Below are 26,658 nucleotides of genomic sequence, written 5' to 3'. Positions count from 1 at the left end.
GAACCCTTCTTCTTAGAAGTTGATGCATCTTCAGTCGGGGTTGGGGCTGTTCTCTCCCAGTATTCCTCTGATAAAAAATTACATCCGTGTGGCTTCCATTCTCGTAAATTCTCTCCAGCCGAACGAAATTACACTATTGGAGACCAGGAACTCTTGGCAATCAAATCTGCCTTGGAAGAATGGAGATATCTTCTAGAAGGGGCTAAACATGTGTTTACCATCTACACGGATCACAAGAATTTGCTGTACATCAAATCCGCACAATGCTTGAATCCTCGCCAGGCGAGATGGGCACTTTTCTTTTCCCGATTCTCGTTCATTATCAAGTACCGGGCCGGGACTCTCAATATTAAAGCAGATGCGCTTTCTCGTTCACAAGTTCCCACAGACGAGGATGAACCTCCGGAGCGGGGTTTAATTCTGAATCCAGTTTCTGTCTCTGCTGCTTTAACTACTCCAGCTCCTCCTCCTGGAAGAATGTCCGTGCCCGCTAGATTCCGCCCAGGAATACTACTGTGGGCCCATAACTCCAAGTTTTCCGGTCATCCCGGCGCTCAGAAGATGTACAAGTTTCTGCAAAGGTCTTACTGGTGGAACACCATGAGGAAGGATGTACAAGATTGCGTTAATTCGTGTCCCCAATGTACACAACATAAATCTCCTCGTCTGCCTCCTGCAGGGTTACTTCGTCCTCTGCCTATCCCTGTGAGACCCTGGACTCACATTTCCATGGACTTCATCACTGACTTGCCCTGTTCCAAGGGTTGCAACACCGTTTGGGTTATCGTTGACCGTTTTTCGAAGATGGCACACTTTGTGCCCTTGACTGGTCTCCCGACAGCACCGAAACTGGCTCTATTGTTTATCCGAGAACATTTTCGTTTGCATGGGTTGCCACAAGAGATTGTTTCTGACCGTGGAGTACAGTTCACCGCCAGGTTTTGGAAAGCCCTTTGTTCAACTCTACACATTAAACTTAAGTTTTCGTCTGCTTATCATCCCCAAACTAATGGGCAAACGGAACGAGTCAATCAAGATCTAGAGACTTTTCTTCGTTTGTATCTCTCTCCTTCACAGGACAACTGGGTGGAGTTGTTGCCTTGGGCGGAGTTTGCCCATAACCATTTGTTTCATTCTTCCACTGGGGAATCACCATTTTTCGTCAACTACGGGTTCCATCCCCGTGTTCCGGAATTTCCAAGCCTTCCGATAATAGAGGTTCCTGCTGTAGTGTCCACTCTACGACACTTTGGACAAATTTGGAGAAAGGTTCATGCTAATCTTAAGCAGGTTTCTGTTCGGTACAAGTTCTTCGCAGATAAGAAACGGCAAGCCGCACCTCAATATAAAGTTGGGGACAGGGTATGGCTGTCCACACGGAATCTCCGGTTGAAGGTGCCCACCATGAAATTCGCTCCAAGGTTCATCGGTCCTTACCCTGTGCTACAAGTCTTAAATCCTGTGGTCTGTAAACTGGGTTTGCCTGCCCATCTTCGAATACCTAACGCCTTTCATGTTTCTCTACTCCGTCCCCTCATTCTGAATCGGTTCCACTCAGCACTCCCTAGGCCAACGTCCGTAGTGGCAGAAGCTGGAGCGGAGTTTGAAATCAAAACTATTCTTGACTCTCGTTATCTTCATAAAAAATTACAGTACTTGGTGGACTGGAAGGGTTATGGTCCTGAGGAGAGAAGTTGGATTGGGGCTACTGAAGTAACGGCTCCTCGTCTGATTCGGATCTTCCACTCCAGACATCCGACTAAGCCCGGGAAGTGTCCAGGGGCCACTCCTGGAGGAGGGGGTACTGTCACGAACCTCGGGCAGCGGCGACCGCGCTTGTCCCTGCGGGTGGCCTGGTCTGCCCGGCGCCTCTCTTCCCCTGACGGTCTCCAGCTTCAGCGGCGGGTCGGCGCTGCTCTCCGGCGGCTTCCCGGAAGCAAGGACGCCGCCATCACAAGCGAGGGCAAGGAGGCGGAGCAGGTCTGACGTCACCTGCCTGCTCCGCCAATCAGGCTAGGGCGGGGAATTTAAAATCAGATACCAGGCAGAGATCCGGTGCCTGAGTATCTTCGTTTCTCCTGCGGAAGCTGTGATTCCAGAGCTCCCTCGTCCCTGCAAGCATCCTGTGCTTCCAAGCATCCTGTGCCTCCAAGCATCCTGTGCCTCCAAGCATCCTGAGCCTCCAAGCATCCTGTGCCTCCAAGCATCCTGAGCCTCCAAGCACCTCCGTGCCTCCAATTATCTCCGTGCCTCCAATTACCTCCGTGCCTCCAATTATCTCCGTGCCTCCAATTATCTCCGTGCCTCCAAGCACCTCGTGCCTCCAAGCACCTCGTGCCTCCAAGCACCTCCGTGCCTCCAAGCACCTCCGTGCCTCCAGTTACCTCCAAGCACCTCGTGCCTCCAAGCACCTCATCCCTCCAAACACCTCGGTGTCTCCAAACACCTCCGTGCCTCCAAGCACCTCCGTGCCTCCAAGCACCTCCGTGCCTCCAAGCACCTCCGTGCCTCCAGTTACCTCCAAGCACCTCGTGCCTCCAAGCACCTCATCCCTCCAAACACCTCGGTGTCTCCAAACACCTCCGTGCCTCTAAGCACCTCTGTGCCTCCAAGCACCTCCGTGCCTCCAAGCACCTCCGTGCCTCCAGTTACCTCCGTGTCTCCAAGCACCTCGTGCCTCCAAGCACCTCATCCCTCCAAACACCTCGGTGTCTCCAAACACCTCCGTGCCCCCAAGCACCTCCGTGCCTCCAAGCACCTCCGTGCCTCCAAGGGCCTCCCTGCACTCCCTGTACTCCCAGCACCTCAGTGCCTCCAATACCACAGTGTCTCCAATATCTCAGTACCCCAGCCTTCAGTATTTCTACAAGTCTTGTCTTACAGGAGACCTTCAAGAATTCCTCTGGGCCTCCCGCCTGCCATCTTAGTCCTGCATGAGGAAGACCTACATCCGGCCATCTCTACTACGACCCAGTGGCAGTTCCTCTTCCTGGTCATCGGAAGAAGCCCCGAGTCCACAACACTCCCAAACCAGGTCAGTGATACAGCTATGCGATCATTACTCTAGCTAGCATTCTCCCATGAGGCCACTAAACACACATACAGTCTGTCCCTGCATTAATCTAGCTAGCATTCTCCCATGAGGCCACTAAACCCACATACAGTCTGTCCCTGCAGTAATCTAGCTAGCATTCTCCCATGAGGCCACTAAACACACATACAGTCTGTCCCTGCAGTAATCTAGCTAGCATTCTCCCATGAGGCCACTAAACCCACATACAGTCTGTCCCTGCAGTAATCTAGCTAGCATTCTCCCATGAGGCCACTAAACCCACATACAGTCTGTCCCTGCAGTAATCTAGCTAGCATTCTCCCATGAGGCCACTAAACCCACATACAGTCTGTCCCTGCAGTAATCTAGCTAGCATTCTCCCATCAGGCCACTAAACCCACATGCAGTCTGCCCCTGCATTAATCTAGCTAGCATTCTCCTATCAGGCCACTAAACCCACATACAGTCTGCCCCTGCAGTAATCTAGCTAGCATTCTCCCATGAGGCCACTAAACCCACATACAGTCTGTCCCTGCAGTAATCTAGCTAGCATTCTCCTATCAGGCCACTAAACCCACATACAGTCTGTCCCTGCAGTAATCTAGCTAGCATTCTCCCATGAGGCCACTAAACCCACATACAGTCTGTCCCTGCAGTAATCTAGCTAGCATTCTCCCATCAGGCCACTAAACCCACATACAGTCTGTCCCTGCAGTAATCTAGCTAGCATTCTCCCATCAGGCCACTAAACCCACATACAGTCTGTCCCTGCAGTAATCTAGCTAGCATTCTCCCATCAGGCCACTAAACCCTCATACAGTCTGCCCCTGCAGTAATCTAGCTAGCATTCTCCCATGAGGCCACTAAACCCACATACAGTCTGTCCCTGCATTAATCTAGCTAGCATTCTCCCATGAGGCCACTAAACCCACATACAGTCTGTCCCTGCAGTAATCTAGCTAGCATTCTCCCATGAGGCCACTAAACCCACATACAGTCTGTCCCTGCATTAATCTAGCTAGCATTCTCCCATGAGGCCACTAAACCCACATACAGTCTGTCCCTGCAGTAATCTAGCTAGCATTCTCCCATCAGGCCACTAAACCCACATACAGTCTGTCCCTGCAGTAATCTAGCTAGCATTCTCCCATCAGGCCACTAAACCCACATACAGTCTGTCCCTGCATTAATCTAGCTAGCATTCTCCCATGAGGCCACTAAACCCACATACAGTCTGCCCCTGCAGTAATCTAGCTAGCATTCTCCCATGAGGCCACTAAACCCACATACAGTCTGTCCCTGCATTAATCCATTCCTCCCAACATTTCAGACGGGGCAAGCGGGACTACTGCGCGGCGAAGCCGTGTGCGAATCTGAAAAGAGTGTGGCCTGCTGGAAAGGGGGCATGGCTTCACGGGAGTGCCCGCAATCACGAGCCACGCCCTCATTTTTATCTCTGAGGGGGCATGCCCAGTGCTCTGTGAGCTGCTGGCATGTCCCCTCTCCCTCTGTCTCCTGTGAATAGACGCTGTGTGTCTATTCACCGCTGCGCTGCTGAGCAGAGCAGCAGTGACAGGAGCCTCCCAACTGCCCACCCATACACACACACACCACGGGACACTGCAGCCCACAAGTGGGACAGCGGGACAGTCCCCAAAAAATGGGACAGTTGGGAGGTATGTTAATCTAGCTAGCATTCTCCAAAAAGGCCACTAAACCCACATGCAGTCTGTCCTTGCATTAATCTAGCTAGCATTCACCCATCAGGCCACTAAACCCACATACAGTCTGTCCCTGCATCAATCTAGCTAGCATTCTCCCATCAGGCCACTAAACCCACATACTGTACAGTATGTCCCTGCATCAATCTAGCTAGCATTCTGCCATCAGGCCACTAAACACACATGCAGTTGATCCCTGCATTAATCTAGCTAGCATTCTCCCATAAGGCCACTAAACCCACATACAGTCTGTCCCTGCATTAATCTAGCTAGCATTCTCCTATCAGGCCACTAAACCCACATGCAATCTGTCCCTGCATTAATCTAGCTAGCATTCTCCCATAAGGCCACTAAACCCACATGCAATCTGTCCCTGCATTAATCTAGCTAGCATTCTCCCATAAGGCCACTAAACACACATGCAGTCGATCCCTGCATTAATCTAGCTAGCATTCTCCCATAAGGCCACTAAACCCACATGCAGTCTGTCCCTGCATTAATCTGGCTAGCATTCTCCCATAAGGCCACTAAACACACATGCAATCTGTCCCTGCATTAATCTAGCTAGCATTCTCCCATCAGGCCACTAAACCCACATACAGTCTGCCCCTGCAGTAATCTAGCTAGCATTCTCCCATAAGGCCACTAAACCCACATGCAGTCGATCCCTGCATTAATCTAGCTAGCATTCTCCCATCAGGCCACTAAACCCACATACAGTCTGCCCCTGCAGTAATCTAGCTAGCATTCTCCCATAAGGCCACTAAACCCACATGCAGTCGATCCCTGCATTAATCTAGCTAGCATTCTCCCATAAGGCCACTAAACACACATGCAGTCAATCCCTGCATTAATCTAGCTAGCATTCTCCCATGAGGCCACTAAACCCACATACAGTCTGCCCCTGCATTAATCTAGCTAGCATTCTCCCATAAGGCCACTAAACCCACATACAGTCTGCCCCTGCAGTAATCTAGCTAGCATTCTCCCATCAGGCCACTAAACCCACATACAGTCTGTCCCTGCATTAATCTAGCTAGCATTCTCCCATCAGGCCACTAAACCCACATGCAGTCGGTCCCTGCGTTAATCTAGCTAGCATTCTCCACAAAGGCCACTAAACACACATGCAGGTAAATTCTAGCACCCTGCTTTTATTGCACACAGGAATAGATTGCTACCTAAATATTTTTCCAAACTTTTTTTTACCTTTATTTTATTGAAAGTCATAGGGAACAGATTGGGTTTTTGGGAAGCTAGGGCCAGTGCCGTTTAATAAAAGGAAATTCTGTTAGTTTAATGTTGAACTGGCTCATTGTAATGTGGGTTTTCTACTAAATGAAGGGGATAATAATGTAATGTTGGGACTGGTTGGTGAAAAATGTAACATTAAGCTCATTTGGATGAAGGAGGCCTTTTAAGTATATGTAAGTGATATTAATTTAATGTCAAGCTGGTCTGAAGGGAGGAGAGATGATTATAATGATGAGTGCTATTTATATAATAGCAGGGGTAATAAAAGCACCTAGTTCTTTAAGTTCTTTAATAGTGCCACAACATTCAAAGTTCAAGACAATAGAAAGCATGTCGCATTTCAAGTTCTACTGATCATGAAAAGATAGCTGTGTGCACCAGGCGCCACGTAGAAAATTTGGCATGCTATAGGGCAGAGGTTCTCAAACTCAGTCCTCAAGGCACCCCAACGATCCAGGTTTTAGGTACAGTATATCCATGGCTCAGTACAGATGGTTAAATCAAACTGACTGAGGTGCTAATTAAGTCACCTGTGGCCAAGCATGGATACACTTAAAACCTGGATGGTTGGGGTGTCTTGAGGACCACATTTGAGAACCTCTGTTATAGGGATAGCCAATAATTTATTTTGATTGGATCTATCTATGGTTTTATGCTTTATTTTTCACACGTGCTGCTAAATCAGATAAACCTGAACAACTGCAGGTAACATGTTTGGCAATTATATGAATAGCATAAAACAAGTAAAGGGCAATGGGCTGCATGACTTTATTGGTATTTCTTTAAGCAATGTGCTAGCAATTACAATATCTAGTATACAAGGCTATACAACATTTTAGTACTTACATGTCATTTAGTCGTTGCCAGTTTTCTTTCAGGAACTCCCAACCTATGTGTCTTCCTATATTGTTTTTAAACATTCCCAATAAGACACTCAATATAGAGCCAGAATCAATATCCATGGTATTCTCCAAGTAACTGCACAAACAAAGCGTAGAACACTCATCAGCAGTACTTATACAAATCATTGCAAGTCAGTAAAAACATGCTGCAATATTTGAATACATTTTGTGCAAATAAACTTTTAGAAAATGTAAGTTGTATAAGATAATGAGTAGAGAAGCTGTTAACCTGATATTTAAACTGGTTTTAAACTTGGGGCCTTATTCAGACCTGGGGGTAAATTTACTAAGATGGGAGTTCTATTTAAGATGGGATGTTGGCAATAGCAACCAATCAGATTCTACTTCTCATTTATCCAGCACCTTCTAGAAGATAATACCTGAAATCTGATTGGTTGCTATTGGCAACATCCCATCTTAAATAGAACTCCCATCTTAGTAAATTTACCCCCTGATCGTAGATGTGCACAAATGCACTTCTACGATCAAAATCTTTGACATGTGGGGGGACGCCCAGCAGAGGGCAAGTCCACATGCCGACCCCAGCCAATGCCCCCCCCCCCCCGCCCTTGGTTGATTAGTAGACCATGAACAAAATAAAATATACCATAAAATGTGGCCTGTTTGAAGATACAGTACTACATTTCTCTTACGTCCTAGAGGATGCTGGGGACACCAAAAGGACCATGGGGTATAGACGGGATCCGCAGGAGACATGGGCACACTAAAAGACTTTGACTGGGTGTGAACTGGCTCCTCCCTCTATGCCCCTCCTCCAGACCTCAGTTAGATTCTGTGCCCAGGAGTGACTGGACACACACTAGGGGAGCTCTACTGAGTTTCTCTGGAAAGACTTTTGTTAGGTTTTTTATTTTCAGGGAGACCTGCTGGCTACAGGCTCCCTGCATCGTGGGACTGAGGGGAGAGAAGTCAGACCTACTTCTTCTTAGTTCAAGGGCTCTGCTTCTTAGGCTACTGGACACCATTAGCTCCAGAGGGTTTGATCACTTGGTGCACCTAGCTGCTTGTTCCCGGAGCCGCGCCGTCACCCCCCTTACAGAAGCCAGAAGAAAGAAGCCGGGTGAGTATTAGAAGAACAGAAGACTTCAGTGACGGCAGAAGACTTCAGTAACGGAGGTACAGCGCAGCGGTCGCGCTGCGCTCCATGCTCCCACACACACACCAACGGCACTCACAGGTGCAGGGCGCTGGGGGGAGCGCCCTGGGCAGCAATTGCTGAGGGTCTTTTTTCACTGGCAAGAGGTATATTCGGTGCCCGGGCACCGTATACGATACCCCCGCCAGTATAAATAATTTAAAATTTGAGCGGGACTGCAGCGCGCCGGGAAGGGTCGGGGCTTAGCCGCACAGCTTACCAGCGCCATTTCATCTCTCCACAGCCGCTGCAGAGACGCTGGCCCGGACCTCCGAGCTCCTTACAAGTAACAAGGGAGCAAAACGGGGGGGGCTTGGGGGCACAGGCAATTTGGTGTTTTATATGTTTATATTTTACAGCGCAAACAACATATATTATTTGTTTTGTAGTATATGGGCGCTGGGGTGTGAGCTGGCATACTCCCTCTGTGTTCTCTCTACAGGCTTCCCTGTGGGTCTGTCCCCTTCTTTGGCCGGTGTGAGTGTGGGTGTGTCGGTACTGCGTGTCAACATGTCTGAGGCTGAGTGTTCCTCCCCGGAGGAAGTTACTGGGGGCGCAGAAAAAAATTGGGAATGACTCTGTCGGCACAGCCGACTGCTGATTGGGTGAATATGTTGAGTACACTGAATGCAAATGTGGCATTATTGTCTAAGAGGCTGGATAAATCTGATTCTCAGACACAAACATTGAGAAAATCCATAGAGGACGCTTTGTCTCAGGTACAGACCCCCTCAGGGTCACAAAAACGTTCATTTACCCAGATGGCAGATACAGATACCGACACAGACTCTGATTCCAGTGTCGATTTCAATGAGGCTACTTTACATCCAAAGGTAGTTAAGAGTATTCAGTACATGATTGTGGCTATTAAAGATGTTTTGCATATTTCTGAAGAGCCCCCTGTTCCAGATAAGAGGGTTTGTTTGTATAAGGGAAAAAAGCCTGAGGTGACGTTTCCCCCCTCTCATGAACTGTACGCTCTTTGTGAAAAGGCTTGGAAGTCGCCTGACAAAAGGTGGCAGATTCCCAAGAGAATTTTTATGGCATATCCTTTCCCCTCTGACGACAGGGAGAAATGGGAGTCGTCTCCCAATATGGACAAGGTTCTATCCCGATTGTCCAAAAAGGTGGCGCTTCCGTCTCCTGACACGGCTGCCCTCAAGGCTCCGGCGGATCGCAAGCAGGAGACGACATTGAAGGCCATTTTCGTTACTACTGGTGCATTACTCAGACCTGCTGTGGCGTCGGCGTGGGTGAGTAGAGCTATTGCTAAGTGGGCTGATAATTTAGCTTCTGATATGGATACCCTTGATAAGGATAACATTCATTTGACTCTTGGTTATATCAAGGACGCTGCAGATTACCTAAAGGATGCGGCGAAGGATATTGGCCTCTTGGGATCAAAAGCCAATGCCATGGCGGTCTCGGCCAGGAGGGCGCTGTGGATTCATCAATGGAATGCTGATGCTGACTCCAAGAAAGCTATGGAAGCTCTTCCTTTTAAAGGTAGTGTCTTGTTTGGTGATGGCCTTGCTGATCTGGTGTCTACCGCTACTGCGGGTAAGTCATCTTTTCTTCCTTATGTTCCCACACAACAGAAAAAGGCGCCCCATTATCAGATGCAGTCCTTTCGGCCTAATAAATACAAAAAAGGAAAGGGCTCGTCCTTCCTTGCTTCAAAGGGTAGAGGAAGGGGAAAGAGGTCACCTGCTGTGTCTGGCGCCCAGGACCAAAAGTCCTCCCCCGCCTCTACCAAGTCCAACGCATGACGCTGGGGCTCCCCTGCGGGAGTCCGTGCCGGTGGGGGGGGGGGGGGGCCGTCTCCGAATCTTCAGTCAGGTCTGGTTTCAATAAGCCCTGGATCCTTGGGTCTTAGACATAGTGTCCCAAGGGTACAAACTGGAGTTTCAGGAGATGCCCCCCCGCCGCTTTTTCAAATCGGCCTTGCCAGTTTCTCTTCCAGAAAGAGAAGTGGTAAATGCTGCGATACAAAAGCTGTGTCAACTGAGAGTCATTGTCCCCGTTCCCCCATCCCAACGGGGGCAAGGGTTCTATTCGAGCCTCTTTGTCGTGCCGAAGCCGGACGGTTCGGTCAGACCGATTCTGAACCTAAAATCCCTTAATCCATGCTTGAAAACTTTCAAATTCAAGATGGAATCTCTTCGAGCTGTGATCTCCAGCCTAGAAGGGGGGGATTTTATGGCGTCAGTCGACATAAAGGATGCCTACTTACACGTCCCGATATATCCTCCTCATCAGGCCTTCCTAAGATTTGCGGTGCAGGATTGTCATTACCAATTTCAGACGTTGCCGTTTGGGCTTTCCACGGCCCCGAGGGTTTTCACCAAGGTAATGACGGAAATGATGGTACTCCTTCGCAAGCAGGGGGTCACAATTATCCCGTACTTGGACGATCTCCTGATAAAGGCGGGATCAAATGAACAGTTGCTAAGAAATGTGGAACTCTCCCTGTCGGTTCTGCGACATCACGGTTGGATTCTAAATTTGCCAAAGTCTCAGTTGATCCCGACAACTCGGCTGCCCTTCTTGGGCATGATCCTAGACACGGAACTACAGAGAGCGTTTCTTCTGGCGGACAAAGCTCTGGAAATACAGACCATGGTCAAGGAGCTTCTGAGACCGGCAAGAGTGTCGATTCATCAATGCACTCGAGTGCTAGGGAAGATGGTTGCGGCTTACGAAGCCATTCCGTTTGGCAGGTTTCATGTCCGGGTGTTTCAGTGGGATCTGTTGAACAAATGGTCCGTGTCTCACCTGCACATGCACCGGAAAATAAGTCTATCTTCCAGGACCAGGATTTCTCTCCTGTGGTGGCTGCAAGGTTCTCACCTTCTAGAGGGACGCCGATTCGGAATCCAGGACTGGGTCCTGCTGACCACAGATGCAAGTCTCCGAGGCTGGGGGGCAGTCACACAAGGAAGAAGTTTCCAGGGAAAATGGTCAAGCCAGGAATCTTGTCTCCACATAAATGTTCTCGAGTTAAGAGCCATTTACAACGGCCTCCTACAAGCGAAGAACCTTCTTCAGGGTCTCCCTGTCCTGATCCAGTCGGACAACATAACAGCGGTGGCGTACGTAAACCGCCAAGGCGGAACAAGGAGCAGGGCGGCAATGGCGGAGGCCACAAGAGTTCTCCGCTGGGCGGAAAAACACGTGAGCGCTCTGTCAGCAGTCTTCCTTCCGGGCGTGGACAACTGGGAAGCAGACACGATCTCCATCCAGGAGAGTGGGCTCTTCATCAAGAGGTATTTGCAGAAGTGACAAGGAGTTGGGGAATTCCTCAAATAGACATGATGGCATCTCGCCTCAACAAGAAGCTTCCGAAGTATTGTTCCAGGTCGAGGGACCCCCAAGCCAGTGCAGTGAATGCCCTGGTAACTCCATGGGTGTTTCAGTCGGTGTATGTGTTCCCTCCTCTTCCTCTCATTCCAAGAGTGTTGAAGATTATAAGACGAACAAGGGTTCAGGCAATACTCGTCGTTCCAGATTGGCCACGGAGGGCCTGGTATCCGGATCTTCAGGAGTTACTAGTAGAAGATCTTTGGCCGCTTCCTCTAAGAGAGGACCTGTTACTGCAGGGGCCCTGCGTGTTTCCGGACTTACTGCTACTGCGTTTGACGGCGTGGAGGTTGAACGCCAAATCCTAGCTCGGAAAGGTATTCCCGGGGAGGTCATCCCCACTCCTCCTTAAGGCTAGGAAGGGGGTCACGGCAAAACATTATCACCGTATTTGGAGAAAATATGTGTCATTGTGTGAAACCAAAGCAGCTCCTGCGGAGGAGTTTCACTTGGGTCGTTTCCTCCACTTTTTGCAGACAGGCGTGGATGCAGGCCTGAAATTGGGTTCCATCAAAGTGCAGATTTCGGCTTTATCTATTTTCTTTCAAAAAGAATTGGCCGCCCTTCCTGAGGTTCAGACGTTCGTGAAGGGAGTGCTGCATATCCATCCTCCATTTGTGCCACCCGTGGCACCGTGGGATCTTGAAGTGGTGTTGTAGTTTCTTATGTCTCACTGGTTTGAACCTTTGCGAAAGGTTGAGTTAAAGTTTCTCACTTGGAAAGTGGTCATGCTTTTGGCTTTGGCGTCTGCCAGACAAGTGTCTTCTTGGATTTGGGATCCCTGCACTTTCCATTAATGCTGCTGACATCCATCATCCATTGCACTTTTCTGCACCGCACCATTGGATCCGTCCTTATCACAGCCACTCGCAGTGGTCCGCCTTGCTAAACGGTGACCGTGGCCGTCATCTGCTCCACCCGGGAGTTTGCGGTGCTGCCGCCTGGTGTGTGGTGCTCTTCAGTGCCGCTAATTTGAACTCATCTGGATGCGGTAAGCGGTCACCACATTGAACGCTTCTCCGAGTGTGCCCTAGAGAGAGTGGTAGACGGAGCCGCTGTATGTACATTGGAAGACAGGCTTCCAACGCTTAAAGCTGTTACTTATTTGGAATATAAAGTGCTGGAGCAAGCAGTATATTTGTCATTTAAAAATCTAACAGATTTAATTTTCAACAAAGGATAAGTGACTCTCTGGAATAAACATCCTCTGAGAGAAGTGAAATACCTGTTAAATAATTTTAAATACAAATTGATGAATCTATTGCTCTAAACAGAAGGAGCTTTTGACTATATAAACTTTGAATTCATTATTGCATTTAATTTTGTTGAATTAATGGACTGAAGGCTGGAGGATCCCACTCATTCATTTATTTAGAATCAATTGCATATGTATACAATATTAGATATTTAGTATCATTGTTTTTGTTTTGTGCAGTTTTAATACCATTAAATATTGCTAATTGTAGTCTGCTTGCGCTCTCTATACTTTTGTATGAATGTCAGAGTTGGCGGGTTTGTCTCACAAGAGCCCATATTTGATTTTTCATGTGGATAGAGCGGAATTGAGGACTCGTCAACAATTTCTGCCGAAGGTGGTTTCTTAGTTTCACATAAATCAACCTATTGTGGTACCTGTGGCTGCGGATGCTGTGGCAGTCCCAAAATCTCTTGATATCGTAAGAGCTTTGAAAATTTATGTCACCAAAACGGCTTTTGTTAGGAAAACGGAAGCTCTGTTAGTCCTGTATGCTTCCAACAAGATTGGAAATCCTGCTTCCAAGCAGACTATTGCACGCTGGATTTGTAATACGATTCAGCACGCTCATTCTTCGGCTGGGTTGCCGTTGCCGAAGTCAGTAAAGGCCCATTCTACCAGGAAGGTGGGCTCTTCTTGGGCGGCTGCCCGAGGGGTCTCGGCACTTCAACTTTGCCGAGCAGCTACGTGGTCGGGTTCAAACATTTTTGCTAAGTTCTATAAGTTTGATACCCTGGCTTAGGAGGACCTCATGTTTGCTCAATCGGTGCTGCAGAGTCGTCCGCACTCTCCCGCCCGGTCTGGAACTTTGGTATAGACCCCATGGTCCTTTTGGAGTCCCCAGCATCCTCTAGGACGTAAGAGAAAATAGGATTTTAATGCCTACCGGTAAATCCTTTTCTCCTAGTCCGTAGAGGATGCTGGGCGCCCATCCCAGTGCGGACTGTTCCTTGCAGTTGTATTGATACTTGTTGTTTTCGGTTACACGAAGGTTGTGTATCAGTTATATTCAGCTTGTTGCTGTTGTTAGTTCATACTGTTATCTGATATTCCTGCTAATCCAGTTGTACGGTGTGTTTGTGGTGTGAGCTGGTATGTCTCTCGCCCTTAGTTTAACAAAAATCCTTTCCTCGAAATGTCCGTCTCCCCTGGGCACAGTTCCTATAACTGAGGTCTGGAGGAGGGGCATAGAGGGAGGAGCCAGTTCACACCCAGTCAAAGTCTTTTAGTGTGCCCATGTCTCCTGCGGATCCCGTCTATACCCCATGGTCCTTTTGGAGTCCCCAGCATCCTCTACGGTAGGCATTCCCAACCACGGTCCTCAAGGCACACCAACAGTGCAGGTTTTAGTGATATCCAGACTGCAGCACAGATGGTTAAATCAAAATAATTGAGGTGCTAATTAAGTCACCTGTGCTCAAGCCTGGATATCACTAAAACCTGCACTGTTAGTGTGCCTTGAGGACCGTGGTTGGGAATGCCTGCTCTACGGACTAGGAGAAAAGGATTTACCGGTAGGTATTAAAATCCTATTTTTAGAGCATTTTCAGATATTTTCATTTGAATAGTGAAAGTTACTGTTTGAATTTTTCAGATTTTTCTGTGTACTGAAATTACTAGAGTAAGTAGCCGTTTAACGGAAAATTTGTATGAATGAGCCTTGCTAGACTTTTTTTTTTTAAGTCTCTCAACAGTTTGAGCATTTACTGTTTACTTTACAGCCAATTTGACTAAACGACAATAATAAAATCTTAATATATATTAATTTAAAAATAGATACAGCAAAAATACATTGCATATATATTGTACACTTGTGAAGTTTTGCTCTCACTGTAGACGTGTAATGTAATAATAACAGTTTATGTTAAAATTGACATTTCTAATTCTATAATGCTATATAGTGCTTGATCACACATGTTAATATACTGCTAGATAGTGCTAAATAACGCATCTTACTTTTGACCATATGAACTACTGTATTTCATTAAGCTCTAATGATCTGAAATTGTACCCAGGTCATGTAAGCATTTGGCAGAATCTATTAATGGTAAGAAATACATTTTCCATTTTAACACAGTTTAATGTCTCAGTGTACCCTGAAATTAAAGCATAGAACATATAAACACTTGGAAATAAAAAAAGACATCATAGAACAGGAGTATCTTAGCATGTCATCAAAGACTCTAGGTCCTATACTGTAAACCCCATCTTTTACCTAAATTTTACCTTTTTTACCTAAATAAAGAAAGTGCAGGTACCTGTTCCCCTGGGCAACACCATGTTGCATTGCAGAAGGGTCAGATTTTAAATGTGCTGAGAGATTTCTGATTGAGAGAGGTGTGTCCAAACTGGAATCTAAACTAGAGATGTGCACCGGAAATTTTTCGGGTTTTGTGTTTTGGTTTTGGATTCGGTTCCGCGGCCGTGTTTTGGATTCGGACGCGTTTTGCCAAAACCTCCCTGAAAATTTTTTGTCAGATTCGGGTGTGTTTTGGATTCGGGTGTTTTTTTACAAAAACCCTCAAAAACAGCTTAAATCATAGAATTTGGGGCTCATTTTGATCCCATAGTATTATTAACCTCAATAACCATAATTTACACTCATTTTCAGTCTATTCTGAACACCTCACACCTCACAATATTATTTTAAGTCCTAAAATTTGCACCGAGGTCGCTGGATGGCTAAGCTAAGCGACACAAGTGGCCGGCACAAACACCTGGCCCATCTAGGAGTGGCACTGCAGTGTCAGGCAGGATGGCACTTCAAAAAAATTGTCCCCAAACAGCACATGATGCAAAGAAAAAAAGAGGCGCACCAAGGTCGCTGTGTGACTAAGCTAAGCGACAAAAGTGGCCGGCACAAACACCTGGCCCATCTAGGAGTGGCACTGCAGTTTCAGACAGGATGGCACTTAAAAAAATAGTCCCCAAACAGCATGCACCACAGGTATAGAATCTAGATGGATAGTATACTTGACGACACAGAGGTAGGTAGAGCAGTGGCCTTCCGTACCGTACTGCTATATATACTGGTGGTCACTGTCAGCAAACTGCAAAACTAAAATGCACCACAGGTATAGAATCTAGATGGATAGTATACTTGACGACACAAATATTTGCAGCAACCTTAATAAACGGAAAGGACGCCAGCCACGTCCTCTCCCTAACATTTCCAATGCACGAGTGAAAATGGCGACGCGCGGCTCCTTATATAGAATCCGAAACACGCGAGAATCCGACAGCGGGATGATGACTTTCGGGCGCGCTCGGGTTAACCGAGCCATACGGGAGAATCAGAGTATGCCTCGGACCCGTGTAAAATGGGTGAAGTTCGGGGGGGGGGTGTTCGGTTTCCGAGGAACCGAACCCGCTCATCACTGATCTAAACTGCTTTGTAAAAGTAATGCTCTCCTGTATTTGTGGGCTACATACAGAAACAACCAGTATTTCTTTTACGACCTAGAGGATGCTGGGGTCCATTTTAGTACCATGGAGTATAGACGGGTCCTTTGGGAGCCACTGGCACTTTAAGAGTTTAATAGAGTGGGCTGGCTCCTCCCTCTATGCTCCTCCTACCAGACTCAGTTTAGAAAATGTGCCCGGAGGAGGCGGTCACAGCTAGGGGAGCTCTCAGGAGTTTTTCTAGTTTTTTAGGTACAGGCAGGCTGCTGGCAACAGCCTCCCTGCTTTGTGGGACTTAGGGGGGGAGTAAGAACCAACTCTTAAAGTTAATGGTTCTCTATCTCCGCTGACAGGACACTGAGCTCCTGAGGGTGCTGATCGATGGCCCACGAGGCGACCGCTCACTCCCGCAGCACGGCCGCCATCCCCTAACACAGCCAGAAGAAAGAAGAGTGGTGAGTACAGCGCCGGTGGCTCGGGAAGAAGGTCGCTGGCGGGAATGGCGGCACAAGGGTGGGAGCGCAGCTCTGACAGGCTGCGTTCCGGAAGGCTCAGCGGCACTTGGTGTACAGCGCTGTGAGGAGCGTCCTGGGCCAGCACAAACACCCTACACTGGTCAAAGACTGCTAACAGGGGCTAATCCCGTTGTTAGAGACAAAATACCTCAGGTCAGTATAAATAACTTAGTGCGGGAAGATGCGCCATTACAGGGGGCGGGACTTCTTCTCAGAGTAGATCCAGCACTCACCAGCGCCATTTTCTCCCTGCAGATCATCAGAAAGAGACGCTGACAGGGAGCACTGCCCTCCATATAACTCCAGCATACCTCTGCGGTACCAGGGTGTTATAGGGGGGGATAGTGATTATAGAACTGATTACCCTAATAAGGTTAATTGGTCAGCGCCGGGCTTTTATCATATTAACTGCCTACAGGGGCGCTGTGTGGCTGGCTCTTTATACTCTGTGACTCTCTGAAGGTACTCTGGGGGAAACTGTGTCTGACATTTTCCTGTGTGTGTGTGTGTGTGTGTGTGTGTGTGTGTGTGTGTGTGTGTGTGTGTGTGTGTGTGTGTGTGTGTGTATAAGTCTGTATATCTCACATTACCAAGTCTAAGAACTGCAGAGTGTGTATCTTCTCCTGAAGAGTCTATTCCATGTACTCAGGACTGCAATGTGCTTTCCCTGCCTTCTGAATCAGAACCCCCATGGGTGGATTCTATAAGGGGAATGATATCCCAAATTTCATCTAGGATGTCACATAGGGGGTCATTCCGAGTTGTTCGCTAGCTGCCTTGGTCGCTGCGCAGCGATCAGTGTCAAAAAGGCTAATCTGCGCATGCGTAGGCACAGCAATGCGCACTCGCGTCATACGGGTATGAAGTTAATTGTGGTTTTGCACTGGTTCTAGCGACGATTCCAATCGCACAGACGGCCACAACGTGATTGACAGAAAGAGGGCGTTTCTGGATGTCAGGGAGTGTTTGGAAAAACGCAGGCGTGCCGGAGAAAAAGCAGGCGTGGCTGGGCTTATGCTGGGCGGGTGTGTGACATCAAATGCCAACCCTCCAACGTTAGAATCAACGCACAAGAAGAGTAAGTATAGGGCTGGTCTTGTTTTGCACAAAATGTTTTTGCAGGCGCTCTGCTGCACAGGCATTCGCACTTCTGTAAAGCGAAAATACACTCCCCGGTGGGCGGCGATAATGTGTTTGCATGGCTGCTAAAAACTGCTAGCGAGCGATCAACTCGTAATGACCCGCATAATGAGAGAAATCTCTAGAGGGTTTGAAGGATTCAGCTCCCACTACCTCATCTAGGACCCCTACTACATACTCAAAAAAGCGTGCTCTTGCCCAGATAATGCAAGCTGACACGGATACCGACTCTGATACAGGGAACGGTGAGGGGGATATGCAGGGGGGAGATGCATCCCTGGCTAAGGGGGTGCAACTAAAAGGTAGAGGAGGCTTACTTTACAGAAAATAAGAAATCCTCCCTTACCTTCCCTGCTCCTAAGGAGTTAAACTCCTTGTTTGAAAAATCCTGGCAAAACCCAGAGAAAAAATTCCAGATCCCAAAAAGGGTTCTCATTGCTTTTCCTTTCCCTGAAGAGGACAGGAAAAAGTGGGAAAACCCGCCTATAGTAGACGCTTCTGTTTCTAGGTTGTCTAAAAAGGTGGTTTTACCTGTCCCTGGTTCATCCGCTTTGAAAGAGCTGGCTGACCGCAAGATTGAGACTATGCTCAAATCACTATACACTGCTACAGGTGTAGCTATAAGGCCTGCTATTGCTTGTGCTTGGATTTCTAAAGCCATAGTAAAATGGTCAGGCACATTACTAGAGGAATTAGATACTATGGATAGGAGTGACATTGACTTGTTTTTACATCACATACAGAATTCTGCAGGTTTCATGGTGGAGACCATGATGGACCTTGGCCTGCTTAATGCAAGGGCTTCTTCCATGGCTGTCTCGGCTCGCAGAGCACTCTGGCTGCGCCAATGGTCTGCGGATGCAGAATCTAAGAAAAGTGTGGAGAACCTACCCTTCACAGGTCAGGCTCTGTTTGGGACGCATTGGATGCGTGGCTCTCCACGGCAACTGCAGGTAAGTCAACCTTTCTTCCCTCAGCAACAACACAGACTAGGAAATCTTGTCCTACGTCTACAATGCAGTCCTTGCGGACCACGAAAGTTCAAAAAGTCCAAACCCCCTCCCACTTTCTTTAGAGGAGGTTGGGGGAAATCCAGAAAACCTGCACCAACAGGTTCCCAGGAACAGAAACCAGGTTCTGCTTCCTCCAAGTCTTAAGCATGACGGTGGACCTCCCAGCCTGGAGATCGGGCAGGTGGGAGCAAGAGATTCCAGTCACATCTGGGCGTCCTCTTGCCTAGACCCCTGGGTAATAGATATTGTTGCCATGGGGTACAGACTGGAGTTTCAGGAACTCCCACCTCACAGATTCTTCAAACCAGGCTTACCAGCTTTGCTGACAGAAAGTGCTATACTCCAGGAAGCCATTCACAAATTGGTGCAAACAAATGTCATTGTTCCAGTTCCATCTCACTTAAAAACCAAGGGTTATTACTAAAATCATTGAACCCCTACTTGATGAAATTCAAATTCAAGATGGAGTCTCTGAGAGCGGTGATCTCAGGTCTGGAGGAGGTCCAAATTCCTGGTATCTCTGGGTATCAAGGATGCGTACCTTCACGTTCCGATCTGACTGTCTCACCAGGCTTATCTAGGATTTGAACTGCTGGACTGTCACTATCAGTTCCGGGCGCTGCCATTTGGCCTCTCCAGAGCACCGAAGGTGTTCACCAAAGTCATGGCAGAGATGATGCTACTCCTCCGCAAGCAGGGAGTGAACATTATCTTTGTATCATCTGCAAAAAGGAATACCTTCCCTTCAATACCATCTGCAATGTCACCAACAAAGATATTAAAGAGAACTGGACCAAGTACAGATCCCTGGGGTACTCCACTGGTAACATTTCCCTCCATAGATTGCACTCCATTAACTACAACTGTCTGTTTCCTATCCTGCAACCAGGTTCTTATCCATTTAACTGTTTTATAATCCACCCCCACGCTTTCAAGTTTATTTAGCAGTCTGCGATGTGGGACAGTGTCAAATGCCTTACTAAAGTCTAGATATGCTACATCTACAGCTCCCCCTTGATCTATTATTTTCGTCACAGAGTCAAAAAAGTCAATAAGATTTGTTTGGCATGATCTCCCACCAGTAAATCCATGCTGTTTTGGATCCTGTAAGTGGTTTGATTTAAGATATTCCACAACTCTTTCTTTTAATAGTTTTTCCATTACTTTCCCTACTACTGATGTAAGGCTTACTGGTCTGTAGTTACTTGCTTCCACTTTTGTGCAGTGGAACTACATTTGCTCTTTTCCAGTCCTCTGGAATAGCACCTGTATTTAGTGACTGGTTAAATAATTCTGTTAAAGGTGTAACCAGCACATCTTTTAGCTCTTTGAGTATCCTTGGGTGTATCCCATCTGGTCCCATTGATTTATCCACTTTTAGTTGTGAAAGTTCTGTTAGGACCTTCTCCTCTGTAAATGTACTTTCATCTACCTTATTTTTATGAATGTCCTTGCAACTTAACTGTGGCCCCATCCCTTCTTCTGTAGTAAATACTGAGCAAAAATAATTATTTAGGTGATCTGCTATTGGCTTGTCACCCTCCACCAAATGCTCACTCTCTGTCTTAAGTCTTATTATTCCTCCATTTGATTTTCTCCTTTCACTTATATACTTAAAAAAAGTTTTGCCCCCTTTATCCACTGACTGTGCCATTTTCTCCTCAGCTTCTGCCTTTGCACGTCTGATCACTTTCTTAGCATCCTTCCGTCTGTCAAGATACACCTCTTTGTCATTATTATTTTGAGTCTGTTTGTATTTCCTAAAAGCCATCTTTTTTGCTTTCACACTAATGGACATTAATTCAAGATTTTCCGTCTTCTTTTTTATAGCCAGGACAGCATTGAGAACACATGCAGGAGCTCACAACAAAATAAATGTGAAAAGAAGATATCATCCATTGGGAGAAAATTACTATCAAAATCAGGAATCTTTTTTGGAGAGAGGACGAAAACCATTTACAAGAAGACGGAAAATCTTGAATTAATTTTTGGAGAAAACCTAACAACTAGAAAGAAGAATCCTACAAGTGAAACATAGGATCTACTTTGGGACTATTTATCAAGACTATCACGTGACTTTTGTTCAAAGGGTGGGAGCGCCAACGGCGTATTCAACAAATATCTGCTGTCCATTAGTCATTTAGGTGATTGGGAGTCACCAGAATACACCCAGGCTGCTTTTGTTTCCACCAAGCGCTATTCTCTGTTCCATTCATATTTGTTTTTTGCTTTCACACTAGTTGATACTTTTTTTGTGAACCACACTGGCTTCCTTTTCCTGGTGCTTTTCCTAACCCTTTTGATACAAAGATCAGTTGCACTTAGTATTGCACTTTTCAGTTTTTCCCACCTCTCCTGCACTCCTTCCAAGTTCCACCAGTCCGCCAATGAACCCACTTAAACATCTCCCCATTTTTGCAAAGTCAGCATTTCTAAAATCCAACACCTTTGTTTTTGTGTGACAGGAGTTGGATCCTGTCTTTATACTAAACCTACTACGAGACTCTACAGTACGGAAGATTTCATGCACGGTCCTTCAAACTGGATCTCCTGGACAAATGGTCGGGATCTCATCTTCACATGCACCAGCAAATACGCCTGTTGCCGAAAGCCAGAATTTCACTCCTCTGGTGGCTGCAAATTTCTCACCTTCTTGAGCACCGCACGTTCGAGATTCAGAATTGAATCCTTCTAACCACGGACGCAAGTCTCAGAGGTTGGGGAGCAGTCACCAAAGGGGAAAACTTCCAAGGAAAGTGGTCAAGTCTGGAATCCATCCTTCCAGTAAACATTCTGGAACTAAGGGCCGTATACAACGGCGTTCTACAAGCGGCACATCTTCTGCAAGATCAGGCCATTCAAATTCAGCCGGACAATGTAATGACAGTGTCCTACATAAACCGTCAGGGCGGAACGAAGATCAGAGCGGCAATGTTAGAGGTAATAAGATTCCTCCTCTGGGCAGAAAAGCACGCGGCAGCACTGTCAGCAATCTTCATTCCGGGAGTGGACAACTGGGAAGTGGACTTCCTCAGCAGACACGATCTTCATCCAGGAGAATTGGGCCTCCACCCGGAGGTGTTTGCAGAGGTGACAAGCCGCTGGGGTGTCCCTCAAGTAGACATGGCCTCTCGCCTCAACAAGAAGCTTCGGAGGTACTGTTCCAGGTCGAGAGACCCACAAGCAGTGGCGGTGGACACACTGGTAACTCCGTGGGTGTACCACTCAGTGTATGTGTTTCCTCAACTTCCACTCATCCCAAGGATTCTCAAACTAATAAAAAGAACAAGAGTTCAGGCGATACTCATTGCTCCGGACTAGCCAAGAAGGGCTTGGTACGCAGATCTTCTGGAATTACTCCTGGAGGATCCGAGGCCTCTTCCTCTTCGCGACCTTCTTCAACAGGGGCCTTTCGCTTATCAAGACTTACCGCGCTACGTTTGGTGGCATGGAGGTTGAATGCCAGATCTTAGCTCGGAAGGGCATTCCGAAAAAGGTAATTCCTACCCTGATACAGGTTAGGAAGGGAGTAACGTCTAAACATTACCATCGGATTTGGAAAAAGTACGTATCTTGGTGTGAATCCAAGAGGTTTCCTACGGTGGAGTTGCAACTGGGACGGTTTCTCCTCTTTCTACAAGCATGTGTGGATGTGGGCCTACGCTTGGGCTCCTTTAAAGTCCATATTTCGGCCTTGTCCATTTTCTTCCAGAAACAATTGGTTTGCTCTCCCTGAGGTTCAGACATTCTTAAAAGGGGTTCTGCACATCCAACCTCCCTTTGTGCCTCCCACAGCACCGTGGGATCTTAAGGTGGTGCTGCGGTTCCTGCAAACGAATTGGTTTGAGCCTTTACAGGAGGTGGACGTCAAGTTTCTTACTTGGAAGGCGGTCACACTGTTGGCATTGGCATCTGCTAGACGTGTGTCATAATTGGGGGCATTGTCATGCAAGAGCCCCTACTTGATTTTCCATGAAGATAGAGCTGAGCTCAGAATGCACCAGCAATTTCTTCCAAAGGTTGTGTCAGCTTTTCATATCAATCAACCTATTGTGGTGCCAGCGGCTACCGACTCCTCAATTACCTCAAAGTCCTTGGATGTTGTGAGGGCTTTGAAAATATATGTGATGATTAATTCTCGTCACAGGAAGTCGGATGCTCTGTTTGTCCTTTATGATCCCATCAAGGTTGGGTGTCCTTCTAAGCAGACAATTTCTCTCTGGATCAGGTGTACTCTAAGGCAGACTTGCCGTGTCCAAAATCTGTTAAGGCCCACTCTACTCGTAAAGTGGGTTCTTCCTGGGTGTCTCGGCTTTACAACTTTGCCGAGCAGCAACTTAGTCAGGGTCGAACACGTTTGCTAAGTTCTACAAGTTCGATACTTTGGCATCTGAGGACTTCAAGTTTGGTCAATCTGTTCTGCAGGAACATCAGCACTCTCCCTCCCGTACTGGGAGCTTTGGAACATCCCTATGGTACTAAAATAGACCCCAGCATCCTCTAGGACGTAAGAGAAAATAGGATTATTACCTACCAGTATGTCCTTTTCTCGTAGTCCGTAGAGAATGCCCGGCGCCCGGCCAGTGCTTCATTTTCCTGCATTGTTACTTGATTAAGTATTGTTGGTTCAGTCGTTACTGAATCATTGCAAGTTGGTTAGCTTGGCTTTCCTTTTGTTATGTGTAAACTGGTGTGAATCTCACCACTATCTGTGTATTTCCTTCTCTCGAAGTATGTCCGTCTCCTCGGGCACAGTTTCTAGACTGAGTCTGGTAGGAGGGGCATAGAGGGAGCAGCCAGCCCACACTATTAAACTCTTAAAGTGCCAGTGGCTCCCAAAGGACCCGTCTATAACCCATGGTACTAAAATGGACCCCAGCATCCTCTACGGACTACGAGAAAAGGATATACCGGTAGGTAATTAAAATCCTATTTTACCCTGCATGCAAAAAAATATATGCATGTGTACTGGTTGGGTATGATTTGCTGGCAGTCAAAATACTGACTGCGGCATTCTGATGTTCAGCATCCCGACTGGGTACTGTAAGCATACTTACCTTTCCCCCTGGCCCCCCTAAACCCCCTTCCTGCAGACTAACCCCCCCTCCCCGCACCCTTTGGAGTGCACTATACATAACACTTCCCCTGAATCCTAAACCTAAGCCCCCCGGGGCACAGCTTAACCCTACCCTCTTCCCGAAGCCTAAACTTAAACCCCCTTCCCCCGTGGCTTACCTCTCCGGCGCAGTGGTGTGTGGACGGTCGGGATCCCGGCTGTCGGGATTTCGGGACCGGGCTGGAGACCTTATTCGGGATGCTGGTGTCGGCATTCCGAATAGTATCAGGATTCCGGAATTGGTATTCTGACTGTTAGGATCCCGACCAGATCGTTTGCAACATGGTTTGTACAGGTGCAAAGTTACTTGCTCTTTCTTGCTTTTTTCCCCAACTCAGAATCAAACCCTAAGTTGCTAATAGTGTACCAAGACTTTGGTTTAGTACAGTACATTAAGATGCTTATTTTTAAGAAAAATGGGCCTATGTACTAAGCGTTGGAGAGTGATCAAGTGGACGGAGATGAAGTACCAACCAATCAGCTCCTGTCATTTTTTTTTTTTTAAACATTAAATTTTTATTGAAGGGTTTACACACAGAAATGGGGAACAGAAAAAAGAAATAGGGGTAAGGGAAACGCAGGGGAAGTCCAGAATGGTTACCATATACAGAGTCTAAACAGTGCACAGTTGAGCTCCTGTCATTTTTTAAACAGCCTGTAACATGGCAGCTAGGAGCTGATTGGCTGTTACTTTATCTCTGTCCACTTTATCTCCTTCCAAAGGCTTAGTACATAGAACCATCAATCACATGGCACGCCTGTGCTGGCTACTTCATGATTTGAAGCCTACCAACCATTTTTCTTTCCTCTGAGATAGTTCTGATATTGCCTGGAGGTTTGAGTCGATCCGGATTGATTTTTGTCGACGTTGGGTTGATTTTTTTATCAATTTTGTGTTTCAGGGTCTAAATCACACGTTTACTAACATGATTTTTGACATTGCTTGGAGAAAAAAAAAGTCAAAAATCATTAGTTAGTAAATGTGGAATTTAGACCCTGAAATCGACAAAAAATCAACCCAGATCAACTTTTAGTAAAGATACCCTTAAATTCCACATTTACTATTATGATTTTTGAATTATTTTTTTTTTAAATGATGTCAAAAACCATCAGTTAGTAAATGTGAGATTTAGACCCCAAACACAAAATCGATCAAAAATCAATCAAGATCAACCGAAATTGACTTTTAGTAAATATACTGTACCCCTTGGTGTCACATGGATGTATTTACTAAGCTTTTTTGCAAGCCACAACTTCCCACTGTGTTTAAGTCTAAATTTTAAAAGTGCAATGCTCTTAGCAGAGGCGGTTTAAGAGAGGACGTCATGCCGCATTAGCAGGATATCTCTACTATGCATGCGCGTAATATGGCTGTGGCGCCCGTATTCCTGGTGATTTCTACAGCTCTGCAGCCAGCACTGGGCCGACAGAGCGGTGAGTATATCTATGGGTGCAGGGTTTGTTGTGTGTGGACCCCTCTGGATCCAGGGGCCCATGTGATCTGCACACCTTGCACCCATTATAGAAACACCAGTGGCTTTTAGTAGCAAAACTTGTTGTGTTTTGCTATTAAAAGCACTGACCTTTGAATTTTAAGCTTAAACACGATGGGAAACCCTACCAAAGTTTTAACATTTTGATTCATCAGTCCATAAGACTCTCTTCCAGACTTGAGTAGTCCACTGGTGGTGCTACACAGAGCAGGCAAGCCTTTTTCTCACTGCTGCAGAAAAGTTCTTAAATCATTACTTGCTCTCTGAAAAAGGCCTTTTTTTTAATAGCTTTGAAATTGACATTTCAGTTTTTAAATATTTATCAGTTTACCACTTCCATTTGTACCTATTCAAGTTATCCACTGGGCTTGAATGCTTAAATTCAATAATAACTGGGAAAATAGGGGTGTTAAAAAAAAATTGACTGGTAGTGTATATACAGCATAAGTTAAAGTTCTCTGTATATAATGACATATACCCATTGTCATAAGCATTTTACAGACTAGAAATACAGTTTGAATATAGATCACCTACTATAAGTAGATAAGTAGAATTTACATTTTTTTCCTTTCTGATGAATCTCATGTGCTAACCAGTTGTGGCCTCCAATATAAATGAGCATGCAACATAGCGTCAGTGCTAAAATGGTGTGGGTTCCATGAGAGGGACTGCCGCTAATGTATAAGTGCAATAAAATAAAAGGTTATTATTTATTCAGAAGTCTCTACTTATATGTTATAGTATGACTTTCCTGGTGTGTAGGCAAATAAAATGGACACTCATATTCCTAATAGATAAAAAGTGTTTCAAAAGTGAGAAATACATTTACCATACAAGAAAAGTGACTGCAACTGTAGTTTAATATTTGGATGTAGTGTTCCCTGCATAGATGGTTGGAGATGTACATGGTTCAGCACTAATAAGCACTATATCAGACTTCTGTAATGTATGATGACACTTGTATGCTTGCACCTGCTTACCGATACAGCAGCCACGGCTCCTTGGTACAACCCAAGCCATGTTTTAGGAATCCCTGCTCCCAGTGATCTTCAATATCTGATTTTCTATACAGATTCCAAGCAAAGTCCCATTCCTTTTCACCACCTTCTGCAATGCCATAGCAATAGATGGGGCCTTTAATGGATTGTGGTATTCTACAGAGGTACATAGTCAGAAGGTAACATTAGGTGTAAGCAATACTGTTCCAGCCAGGGATGAATTAAGAGAGAAGGGGACCCGCGTCCAGTTTCTGTCCAGGCTCCCTTCTCTCTAGTCGGCA

General features: G+C 46.6%; 1 protein-coding gene across 1 annotated transcript in view; it reads right to left on the bottom strand.

Annotated features, from left to right (window-relative positions):
* The window catches only part of LVRN (laeverin), a 273,477-nt gene that overhangs the window by 6,050 nt on the left and 240,769 nt on the right, over positions 1–26,658 (bottom strand). Inside the window, exons 17-18 of the mRNA XM_063964163.1 lie at positions 26,360–26,533; positions 6,874–7,005 (exon numbers count right to left, since the gene is read on the bottom strand). Of these exons, the coding sequence (XP_063820233.1) occupies positions 6,874–7,005; positions 26,360–26,533 (306 nt within the window). The remainder of the gene's footprint in view (positions 1–6,873; positions 7,006–26,359; positions 26,534–26,658) is intronic.

Source organism: Pseudophryne corroboree, chromosome 1 (assembly GCF_028390025.1).
Source record: "Pseudophryne corroboree isolate aPseCor3 chromosome 1, aPseCor3.hap2, whole genome shotgun sequence".
Taxonomy (NCBI): Eukaryota; Metazoa; Chordata; class Amphibia; order Anura; family Myobatrachidae; genus Pseudophryne; species Pseudophryne corroboree.
The sequence above is the reverse complement of the archived record's forward strand: the minus strand, read 5'-3'. Positions and strand labels throughout refer to the sequence as shown.